The sequence below is a fragment of the Catharus ustulatus genome, chromosome 3 (genome assembly GCF_009819885.2).
Source record: "Catharus ustulatus isolate bCatUst1 chromosome 3, bCatUst1.pri.v2, whole genome shotgun sequence".
In the NCBI taxonomy this organism is placed as follows: Eukaryota; Metazoa; Chordata; class Aves; order Passeriformes; family Turdidae; genus Catharus; species Catharus ustulatus.
Genome location: NC_046223.1, coordinates 62,332,080 through 62,344,578, shown reverse-complemented (window position 1 = coordinate 62,344,578; position 12,499 = coordinate 62,332,080). Strand labels below are relative to the sequence as shown.

The window sequence follows — 12,499 nt, the reverse complement described above, 5'->3', positions numbered from 1 at the left end:
ATAACACTTATTTGCTCATCATTCTGGAGAAAAGATCAAGCACTGAACCAGGTGCATGCTTCTAACACCACCAGACTTCCATGGTTTGACTGCAGATTGAATTGATTTTTCCTTCCTGCTCCAATCTTGGGAGCAGAACCCACTGTAGCATGTTGACTAGAGCAGGAGTGCATCAGGATGTAAGCAGGTTGCATTTGCCATGCACATCACAATCTGTGCTGAGGAGAGCTAGCATATGGGATTTGCCTTTAAGAACTTCCCATTTCTGAAGGGTTCATCAGGGCCACGGGGAAAAAAAGAACCAGATGTGATAAAAACTCTGTAATAATTGCTTGGTAATTTTCCAGCTCTGAATCCTACAGTGAAGTTTATTGACACAGCACCAGGCATCTCTTCCTTCCCTTGTGCTGAACCAGCAGTCTGGCAATCCTCCCAATTTTTTTACTGTTCTTATTGGAGTGAGGTTTGCTGAGAGTGTGGGAGGGAAATACACACTTCTGGAAACACAGATTCAGTGTTATTCAAGGCTGGTTTATATTCATGTCTCCCACTCCAACTGTCATGCACATTCTATATTGTCCACTGCAGTCTTCCAAGTCTAATTCTAAAGTAACAATTTCTCTGACTGGTCAGTATTCTAGAACTGAAGCAGAACTTTATTTGGTGGCTTAATTACAGCTAACTAACTTGCAATAGGTAACTTGAACTGCCTGCTTCATGTGGGTATAGGGTTCAGTGTAACATCTATGTATCCAGTCCTCCACCAGAAGCAAAAATCCCAAGATATAAACAAAGCAGAATAATAGTGCAGCATCTTAAAACTTTAATAGCTGATTTAATTACCTGATCTCTACAGGGGTAGATAGGGTGTTAGACACAGTGCAACCCTTACTTTGAAGAAACCTAACATGATGCAGGAGACAAACCTTTTTACTACTGGACCTGAAGAACAGCAGAAAGCTCTGTCAAAGTCTTTTATCAGAATTCATCCTCTCAAAACAGAATCTAGGAGTCAACTAGGGACTTCTGTGATGTACTATCCTGACAGTAAGAGGAAAGGATCTTCCATGGGTACTGCATCTCTCTTGTGTGATCACATGTCAGTGAACATAACCTAGGCACACATAATGCTATTTCATTTCCATTTTCCTTGAAAGAGCAAACAACATTTTCTCTTTCATCCCTGTTTTTCCTTTAATTTGACCTACAGGTATAGAGCCAGTTCTCACAGTTTTTTTGATGCTTAAGTCCAGACAGTTCCCTTTTTTCCTTTCTTATAGTCCATTTGGTTTTATTGTTTTGCATGCACCGATGCGTTTATGCATAGACCTTCATTTCCTGTACTGTACAGTAGAGACAGACCAGAAGCTATAAATTAAGGATCAGGAACGACCTGAGCATAAGCTACAAGAGGAGACTTCTCCCATATAGCCTGGTTATAAGTTGATCCCTGATAACAAACAGGGTTTCTCAAGTGGCTGAAAAGACACGACCTACAAGCACACTTACAATTTTACACACCAACAATGCAGCCCAGAACAGGTTTCTCATTATATTTTAATTTCATTTTGCAGAAAAGTTACTTAGAATATGGACCCATGTACTATCCTGTGTAGTACCAAAAGAAAAACAAATAAAATAGAGTAATTTGACATTACCTTTTGTTCCATCGAGTATTTCATTTTTGTTTTCACTTGTTCTCACAGCTGAAGGTTCACTTCCATCACAGACCTAAGAAAAGAACAATAAATATGCATGTCTATAAAAACCTAGTGCATGGTTATAGAAATTCCTTTGACTCTGTGCAGTATTAAAACACACAGTCCTGCAATTCAGGGATACGCAAACGGGTATCTCTGTGTTTCAGCAGAAAACCCCTTGCTAAAGTCTAAGGGGATCTGAAACCTGGGTAATTAAAAAAAGAAGTAATTAAGTCAATTCCTCTTCTTCTTAGAAGGTTATATGGGTGAATGACTTTATTTTCCAGAGTGGCAAAGAATAAGAAAATGTAGTCTGCCCTGAAGCTGCAGTCTACACTGGAAAGGATACGGAAAGGGAATCTGGGGAAGATATTTTGACTGCTCAGACCAAGTTCCTTTCTCTTGAAAAAGCTTACATGGTTACCTCCCCTAGAGAGCAATCCCATCCCTTTTACAGGGCAACCTGACATTCATATCTGTTATTAATGCTTACAGCTTAGAATTCCAACAGCAAAACCAGGACACTTCAAAGAGACGAAGAACAGGAAAGGATTTGAACCATCCTCTCCTTTTTTGTAATGCTGCCATACTCAGCCTCAAGATGTGACATCTTGTGAACTGGATGATATCAACTATAGACAAAATATTTCAAAACATGTAGAAAATCTATGCCCATATATGTAAGTGTACATAGATTAATAGCATTTTTACCCAAATATCATTTTTACTTTTTGTCAACTCAAATTAACAACTGTATTTCTAATTGTATTTTACTCAAGCAATCAATAATTCCACACTTACTGAGAAGACAAATGCAAGTTTAAAGATTTATCCTACTGGCACAGTCTGCATTTTTTTTTTTTTTTAATCAGGTATTTTGAAAATAGGAAGAAGTTAGCACAATTGCCCAGAAAATTATCTCTGTTTCACAAAGCAGAAGAAGCAGAATGGGAAGCTGTCAGGGTATCAAAAAGTCTAGCTTTTCTTTAGGAATATGGCAGGAAATTTAGGAGAAACATTAACACAATTGTTGTGTTGAGGCAAAACATCAACACTATTGTTTCACCTTTCCTCCTGCTTTCCTCCAGATGAAAGGAGGCTATAGGATTTTTGGAGGCTATTATTAAACTGAAATGACTTCATACAGCTGCAGGTGGCTTCAGTCCTCATTTTGTTATATAAAAAGCTTTCTAATGATGTGTGAGTAACAAAGCAGTGAGACAAGTTATCTGGGGAGGTAGTGGAAGCTACTTCCCCACAGGCTTTGGGTGACAGATTTGGTGAATAACACAAGCAATGATTTCTGAACAATTATCTTGCTTTGGAGAAAGGATTTAAGTTTGAAAACCTATACTTGTATTACTTTGTTTCTGTCAAGGAGACAAGTTTAGAAGGATTTTTTCTCCCCTAATTTTTACATATTTAATAAACAACCATTTGTTTTATACATCTTAAATGCCTAAAACTACATGTCTTCTCACTGGTGTCTTCAATATCAAAAGATGTAGTTTAAGAGAAGAAAAATCTATCGAACACTGTGACACAGTATTTTCAAACATTACAGTAGCTTACATAAAGGAACATGAATATTTCTTGTACTTTACTGAAATAATAGAAAAAAGGAGAAATTATACTGCTTTAAGCAGTACATGATATTTTACCTAAATTGCTCTGCTATTAGATCTTGTAATTTTTAGGTAGAGTCAACTACAAATCAGAATCCCAGAGAGTTTTTATGGAGTTAATACATTTTCTGCAACCACAGGCAAAGCAGAACAGTGAAAGGGAAGTTGTGCCTCCAGAACACACCACTTCCCCCACTACACTTCAACTGAGCTTAGAAGGAATTTCTGAAGGAAAGGAAGCTGTTGAGGGAAAGAAGAAATTAAATCCCCTCAAAATTCACCGTGCTTTCCATCACCACAACCACTGCACTGAAAGGCACTGTCAGCAGTGAGGAGGGACAGAGTCGAGGTCAGGTAAACCAGCTGTGCCATAAAGCCTCATTCTTATGGCTGAAGATCCCAGTGCCCTAAGGGAGCAGAGAGGACACACACCCTTCTCCATGGAAAAGGAATTCTAATCATAGTCTCCATTTCCCTCCTTCCTCTTTCCTCTATATATGGGAAAGGAATGATCTTCAATATCCCATGACGGGAAACTGGGACCCTTTGGGGCCTGTCAGAGCAACTTCCCATACACAGTGTAACACACACAGGCCCTGGGCGTTAGTATTGGGCTTACACCCACAGCTGACAGGCATAAAGACCTAGCCAAAACCAAGGAGGTTAGGCTAATGCCCCATTTTTGCCTTTTTATAAGCAAACAAACAAATTTTAAAAAGCAAAAGCACCAGTAAGTAAGAGGTAACCACTCAAAGGTTAAAGTAGGCTTGTGGTAGCTCTTTGGGTGATTATTGTGATGAGTTTCGCATCTGTGCAAAAAATAATTCCAATTAAAATGAGTGGTTGTATAGTTCATCACCTTAGTAAGATGAGGCCAATATACATACTTATTTATCATTACTAAAATGGCTTAATGTAATGTCAAACCTGGACAAACACCATCCCTGGAAATTTAGTGAAAAATTCCCTTGGAAATCAGCAAAGTTAGATGCAAATCTTCTGGAAATATCCCTTTCATGTGCGACCCTGCTCTCCCCCCATCTGTACATGTCCCTCTCTCCTCTCTGCCAGAATCAAACAAAACAACCAACAGGAACTCACTTTTCCCTTTGAGTCATTTTGTAGCCTGAAGATATCTCTGACATCAGGAATCTGGTGCTGTTTGTTTTTTTTCCTCATGGTCTGTGTGACAGTCTCTACTCGCTTTTCCACTGCAGCTTTCTGGGTTCGGGTCAGTGTGGATAAAAACACCATGCTTTCCAGGGAGTCACCAGAGCTCTCTCCAAACAAATTTGACAAACCTGCCTCCTTCAGCCATTCTTCTTCCAGTTCTCCCTCTGAGCAATTTGAAGAGAAAAACGCATAAACATTGGCTTTTGAGTACTGCCAAGCACATTGGATTTTAATGATGACACAGTTAATATAATTCACAGAAAAGTACCAAGGGGATACATAATTAAGAATTACTTACACTGTCATGACTCGGAAAAAAGCTATTGTTTCTAAAGAGCCTCAAAAGGTTTAATATATGATATCAAAGCTTTTAAAGTAGTTAATCCAATACAGATTGCTATGTGGCAATCTTTACAATAATCTACAGCACTTCCATTAAAATCATATACCATTTTATAAATGCACCTAAATAAAAATGTGCACGGGGAAGCCTGAAAGCCAGATCATTGCTGCTTCACTGATTTTTAGTTCAACACTCAATCTTTTTAGCTCTCTCACTGACATGGTTCTGCCCACTTTTCTTGATACATTAATCCTACAGCCTTCCACTAGCTCAATTTAATGAAGGACAAACCAGCCTACACGAGTCACCTTAATGGTATTTTTTCATCAGTTCTTATGACATGGTCTCCAGCCTGCTGACAGCCCACAGAACAATTTTTGCTTTAGTCTTAGAGCTGATAAGGTATCCTTTATTGACAGATCACTGCACACTAAAGAAGAGAAAGCTATTAAATATTGCCAGCAATGGTAAAACTTCTGCTTCTGAAATCTGTATCTCCCTAATAATATTTTCTATAAAACACTAAGTTCTGTCTGTAGTAGTTGAGGTTGTGATGAATGCCAACAATTCTCTCAAATGTTCAAGCAATATTTCCATTTATCAGATATCTAAAAATACTTCAAAGCTGGCATTGATTGCATTTTACCACTGTGCCCAGAGCATGTCCAAGTGGGCACCTTAATATTAACAGCATCCAGAAAAAAGACACCAAAATTTAAGTATTAATTTTGCTATGGCCGTGTAGCCGCATCCTGAGCCTTTGATGAAACTCTCATGTTTTGTTATCAGGGCTGGAAAGAAGGGCTACACCCATGCTCCAGAGCAGCTGTGAGCAAGCTCTCTCCCCTGCCCTGCCTTTGCCTGGCTGAGTTTCAGGCAGGTCCATCAGCCAGGTGCAGCATCCCACACACTCAGGAGTACTCGTGCCCAAGAGAGGTGCACAGCAATATACGCTCGAGATGATAACTCAGCTGTGCTGACTCACTCAGGCTTTGTGCCAGAGTCAGCTGCAGTAACCAGAGAGAAGAAGGCTACACATAAACCCAATGGAAATGGTGGGGCTGGGGCTGCAGAGCCTAAAGGCACAGCCACAACAGTGAGCTGCAGTAAGAGAAGTTTGTGTGCTGCACAATGATGGGCTCTGCTGCTCTGGAGAAAGCACCATGGCTCAATCAGAAAGCCCCATAGCTCCCTGGTCACAAGGGTTGGGAGCCTTGCTGCTTTCTCCAGGGGCCACATTGTTATGCTCTTCAGGGCAGTAACTTCTCAAAGTGCTTAGGGAGGCAGAAACACAAATCCCTTTGCAAGCTCATAGAGTACATTCTTCTTCTCCTCACTCATGTGGAGATCATACCAAAATGCAAAATTCACCATTTTAATTTACTGAGACTGTGGGTCTCGTAAGAATGGGAGAAAGAAAGCTTTGTTAAAAAATAACTTTTGAGAGAAAACTGGAATTAAGGACATTACTCCTCTTTTATCTGAGAGGACATAAAAACAAGAAAAGAAAAAAAATGCCCAACCTCTAAGACCATGCCCCAAGGAGTGGCCCATAATTCATGCTTCCAAGAAACAAAAATAGTACAACTGAACAATCACAGTAGTTACAAGCACAGAAAGTTACTCACTAAACTTAAACTGGTTAATCATTGGCTTGTTTTCTAAAGTGTGAGGTTTCTATCCACAATAGCTACAGTAATGAACAACATACACAAAGAGTGAAAGGGTAAGTTAGTTCAACAGTAAACTGATCTGCAAGTACAGGCACCTTTCTAATATTCTGCAAATACCACTCAAAGGAAAACCAGTCTTTTGCTTGTTGCTGGTAACTCTCTTTCAGGGTACTGCCTGTTTCTGGTGATATGCATCAGAGGCAACAGAATTTTCAAAGCAGGTGTCCAATAAAGTGATTTCCTTTTTTGATCTGTATTAGGTGGGGGCCATCTCTTGAAATAAGACTTGAAGAAAAATCACTAAATCAGCAAACTGATGAACATTGACAGAACAGATTTCATTACCATCTGGCTCTTTCACTACAAGTGCTACTCGTTCCTCATGATTATTTCCTCTGGTTTCATGGATGTTTTCAAGTTCTTTCCAGTAGTCATCCATAGACAGTTCATCCAAGGAGTCCTGGGATCCTGAGCGGTCAAATGATGCTCCATCGGGGATCTTCTTCGAATGGTCATGGTTCATTGTATACTGTCCAGATCGACGGCTATAAGTGTAAGAAAATCAAAAAGAAATTTTTGGTTAACATCTTAAGATCCAGGGTGTATTAATATGTGTGAAGGCAGCATGAATTGTGTCAAAGTATCATAGTCAACCATTGTCAACAGGTAAAGCAAGATATTAAAAATTAGTATCTGGAAGATATTTTCAATTTAATATTTCTGCTCTATGTATCTCTCCTGGAACAGCATGGGAGTCAGTCTTAAAAAGGAAAAAAATTAATCCAAGTTCTAGTAATTCTCATTACACACATCTTTAATTCAGCTCTCAACAGTCAGGTCTACAAAATTAATGGCATGTGTCTTCCTAGAATCACCACTTGAAGATTTTTGTCAAAAGTGCCTTTCCGCCTGAGTAAATTCTTACAGCTTGACTGTACAATTATTGTTTCATTTTGCTATTCTGCTTTTATTTTTATTAATATTTACTCTGGTATCTATGACCTTAATTACAGCTCGGAAAGGACAACGTAGAATTACTGCAATTTGTTACAATTTGTGAAGTAAACTGGCAAGTCCAAATGTTTAATAAAGACCATAGAAGTTATTTGTTTCTATCTTGCCACCTCTGACTGAAAGCTTTCCATTTTTATAGCTTCACATTACTGGTTTTTGGTTCACCCTGCCAAACGTAATTTGCTAAGGCTTCCAAAAGGATCTTTCATCTTAAGTATAGCTGCAGCTACAAAAAAGAAGCCAACAAGCTGAAACCTCTAGGTCTCATTTTGACCTCATTAAGTCACTGGCAAAAATGACCACTGACCTAGTAAATAATTCAGCTTAGAAAGGACACAGGTTGCAATGATCTCATTGAAGTTACAGGTCACCCTTACAGTCAAATATACCAAATCAAAAGCCACAAACCGATTCAGATTATCAGCTGATTACATGAGTAGCATCTGATTTCACTTCAGAGTTATCTCTACTTTTTGTAGAGGTAAGACTGGACATGATGATTTTCAGTACAGTAATTTCACGACTATAAGGTGCACCCTTTTGACTAAAATTTTCCCCCAAACCCGGAAGTGCGCCTTATAGTCCGGTGCGCCTTATATGATCTAAAAAGTTCAGAAATTTGCAAACCCAGAAGTGAGAGCTGTGAGCTGCAGGGGGAGCCGGCAGGGCCACGGCTGCCAGGTGGAGGCAGGGCGGAGCCCCAGTAGGCATAGCCCGGCCCCGTGGAGGTGGGGAGGAGCCCCGGAAGGCTTGTCCCGGCCCCATGGAGGGGACATGGAGGGGCGGCCAGCACAGCCCGGCCCCGGGGAGGCAGCACGGAGCAGCGGCGGGCATGTCCCGGCCCCGCCGGGTACAGGCGAGCCTGGAGGCCCATGGCTGCCGGGTTGAGGCGGGGCCTCGGCCAGCAACCGCACGGGGGGAGCTGGGGGCGGAGCCTTGCTGCAAAAAAAAAAGTGCATGCTATAATCCGGTGCGCCTTATATGATCTACAAAGTTGTGAATTTTGCCGACTCCCGGGGAGTGCGCCTCATAGTCCGGTGCGCCTTATGGACTTGAAATTACTGTAATCTTTTTCCAAACTACTGTTGTAACAGTGTATCAAAATTCTTCCTTGTATTAAAAAAATAGCAACTTTGTACTATGAAGGCAGAGCTTCAGAGTCCTGTATGTCTGAACTTGTCTCTATATTCAAAAAAAAAGAAGACATGGTTTGGGGTTAAGTAATAAATACCACTCATTCCTAGAGAAAAAACATATCAAAGACCAAGCGTTGTGGATTTATCACAATGTAAACACAGTAAATTAAATCCTACCTTCCTATCTAGCTCACTTGGCAAATTTACATAGTATTAAAACTAAAGTCTCTTGTCCTTACATTTTATCTCAGGACAACTGATACTTGTTAGCTGCCCCCAGGTAAAAAAGTCATGCCTTTCTCTCTGAAGATAAGCTCCTCGTTGTCCAAGTCACAAATCCTTTCACACCAGACATGCTTGATTCTCTGATAAGAAGTACTAACCATATGGACTTTGCCTTTAATAGTAAAGAGCTTTATGGAAGGACTCTGAGTTTCCATCCATCCCGTCTCTCTGCTCCAAGTGCAAGTTAATAAATGACAATTAATCACCAAGCTAATGTGCACCTCAACACCATTGCTTAACCTGCCCTTACTTGAAAGCTCAAGGGAAAAAAAAAAAACCCAATAAAGACTGTTCAGCTTTTGCATCAATGGCAATAATGCCATCATGCTTGTAGTGCATGTTATCCAATAAATACAACTTCTCTGTGTAGCTATATCACAGTTCTTAAACTTCTCCTGACAGGAGTCACCCATGTGTGACCTGTGCTGCTTATGAATTCAACACCTATCATTGCAGAAAGATGTTAATGGAGTCACAGAAGTGCCCCCAGCAGGCAGCTGGGGTGCTGAGTGTGGTCAAAGCAGGTCAGACTTCCCAGCCCTGACCAACCTTCCCTCCTCCTTCAGCTGCAGGTGCTCAGAGCAGACTGGGTCTCTCTCACAAATACACTCTGGACACTTGAACTGCTGCCTGAAGGAGGTCAAATTTCAGCTTTTCGTCACTCAGTTTAACCCTGTGGAGCTGCTCAGTAGCTCTTAAGTGGCCTTTTACCTTTGGAACACCCTGCTCTCACTGATCCACCTCAACTGAAACTTCACCACCACCATGAAAAAAATAAAACTAACAGACTGAATACATTACAAACATGCACTTTGAGGAACTCTGGCAGGCTGAGGTGGGATAGGCTTCAACATGCTGTGGCTCTGTGCCACACAAACAGGGTAGAGCTACTCCAATTGTTCTATAAAAGCCAGGCTTGTCACCTTCTCCAGACTAAGTTCTGTCTCTGAGAAGCCAAGTCCAGAAATGCAGAGCCAACACTCAGCACAGAGCACTCAAGGCCATTTTTAGGGTCTTATGAGCATTTGCTGTACATCACAAACACTCCATTAACTCTCAGAGACAGCGCCCTGCCCTTCAGTCTGGTCACAGGACTGCTCTGCTCCACCAAATATAAGTGGCTTTTCTTGCAAGGCTCCTCCTGGCCTGACCTTTCCACCCCTCATTAACAAATCAATACAGCAACTCCTAATTTTGAGCAGGAGGTATTGTATGCCTTGTTGTGAAACCCCTCTGAGACAGTTCATCAGTGACCAGGGGATCCTGTTGAGAAATATTCATACAAAAACCTCACCACTCTGCTGTGAAACTCAGAATCCCTCCTTCAATATCTGTGTTGCTTTAGGTCCATTCTCAGCTGCAAGTCTCAACCCCAGTCCCAGCAATGGTTGAGCACCTCAGGAGCCAAGTGCCACATCACTCGCACTCTGCTCACTGATCCCTTGTCTTCCCTGATCAGACCCAATCCACTCCCAATCCCCAGTTTCTGTTCAGACTGCAAACACTCCAAAGTCACCTGCATTTGTTCATAGCCACAATTCACATTTCGTGGACTAGGACAGAGAGAGGCTCAGGCTTGGAGAGAGCAGCTGGTAAAGCTCCAGCTGACAGAGCAGATCAGATCTTTTTTTCACTTCATTTGGTTCAAGGTTTCTTGCCTTGCATACTCCACCAGAGAAAGATATTGGTGAAGCAGTATTCGGTGCATAATCTGCACAGCAATGGCTCCAGGCCTCTTCATCTCTGTCAACAAAAAGGCACAAACAGGACCTTTCAAAGATAATGAGGATAATCCTCATACCATAGGCTTGGTGTAGATGAGAAGAGAAAAAAAATTAAATTTCATAGCATATGGAAAAATAGGCTGCCAATTAAGATTTTTTTTTTTAGTTATCTGTTGGCAAAGCAAGAACATGAGTTTTCTACTGTTACTTTCCACAAAATTCAATCCTTCTCCAAACTTATCCTCAGTAAGCACTTGTATATTGCACAATAGAAATGTAGAGGTGGAAACATTAAGGCAAGAACAATAGAGAGAAGAGGAAAAGTAATCAGTCTTAGTAATAATAGTATAAGGAATTTGAGAGATCTTTTCAAAAATAATTAATGCCAATTTATAGACTCATTAAAAAATTATTTTAGAAGTATTTTAAATGCCTCATGTTACAAACTTTGAAATTTTGTAGAAAACTGCTTTCCAAAAACCTATCAGCAGGAAATAAATATGGTTCATTAGGAAAAAAATTATTACTGCAGTTGCAGAAAATAGATTACTTCTCCAGTACATTGTTGTTTTCAGGTATCCAGTTTAAGTGTTTAGTATTTGAAAAATGCAGCTGCTTTTCACAAGTATCTTAGAGGAGATCTCTTTTCTCCCTAGAAAATGTAAGGTACTGCTAACACACACAGTCACTTGAAGCAATTTTCAAGCATTTCAGATTACTAAATAGTAAGCTTACTCTCCAGCAGTTTCTTCATGCCCAAAAAACTCATATTTTCATTGTCTTCATGAACAACACACTCAAACTCCATTAAAATCTTATTAACATCTATTTCCACTTACTTGTAAATAGTTTACTCTTCAAATAGCTTTACAGGGAGCAGTGCACTACTCATTTCCAGATGGCACAGTCAGTTCTGACCTCTGATACTCAGACACTGACCTTTGCAGCCAATGAGATTTTTGCTTGTTTATCTCAGTACAAAACAGAGCCCCCAGGTATAAATTCTTCATTCTTCAATATAGTTATTGCAGTATTTTACCAGATTTAATCTTCTTGTTTCACCCACCAGAGATACTTTTTTTTTATTGGAAACATCAAGGATGTGAGACAAAGCACTCCAGGTCTTCCAGAAGGGAGCCATTAAAAACAATTCTTGTAATGAACATCATTCATTACACATACAAGGGGAAAAAAAAACATATTTGGGTTACTTTACTAAATAATGATGTGCGTCATGTTGTGGCAAGTACTTAAAGGAGAAGAACTGTGTGCAAATTGATGCCTATATAACTTAGATCCAAGTTAAAACGTGCTTATATAGCTTGAGTTGTAAGATACCAATAATAACCTAATATATCTATATAACCTGATATCAATATAACCTAAATCAAAACGTTTTATATATCTATATAACCTGATACCTATATAACCTGAATAATAACTTTTTTACCTATATAACATCATATAATTAACTTTTTATACAATGAAATGGCTAGTATGTGCTTAATTAGTTGCTTAATGCTGAATAGACAAAAAAAGAAGAAAAAACTAGCCAGGTGGATAGCTTCAGAGATAGGTAAGTATAGTACTAATGAAAAATTGGCAAGTGTAAAGCCAATTTAGCCACAAAACAAAGAATTTAGGCCAGTTAAGACCAGACAGGCCAAGGAACACCATAACTACACGTGCTCTGAAGACAAAGTTGCAAGGTTCAGATGTGAAGAAGCCTTCATCAAAGACCCCTGATAATGTCTGACTTGGGGAGGCACAAGCACAGTGCAAAAGAACTATCCAATAACCATGAGCTCATGCTCTGTAAATTAGTT

At 40.0% G+C, this 12,499-nt stretch overlaps 1 protein-coding gene across 5 annotated transcripts in view; it reads right to left on the bottom strand.

The window, feature by feature from the left end:
- Window positions 1-12,499, bottom strand: part of ARHGAP18 (Rho GTPase activating protein 18) — a 96,398-nt gene that overhangs the window by 32,190 nt on the left and 51,709 nt on the right. For all 5 annotated transcript variants that reach the window (XM_033056215.1, XM_033056214.2, XM_033056218.1 and 2 more), the window contains exons 2-4: window positions 6,860-7,059; window positions 4,427-4,662; window positions 1,659-1,731 (exon numbers count right to left, since the gene is read on the bottom strand). In XM_033056215.1, coding sequence (XP_032912106.1) covers window positions 1,659-1,731; window positions 4,427-4,662; window positions 6,860-7,059 — 509 coding nt within the window. The remainder of the gene's footprint in view (window positions 1-1,658; window positions 1,732-4,426; window positions 4,663-6,859; window positions 7,060-12,499) is intronic.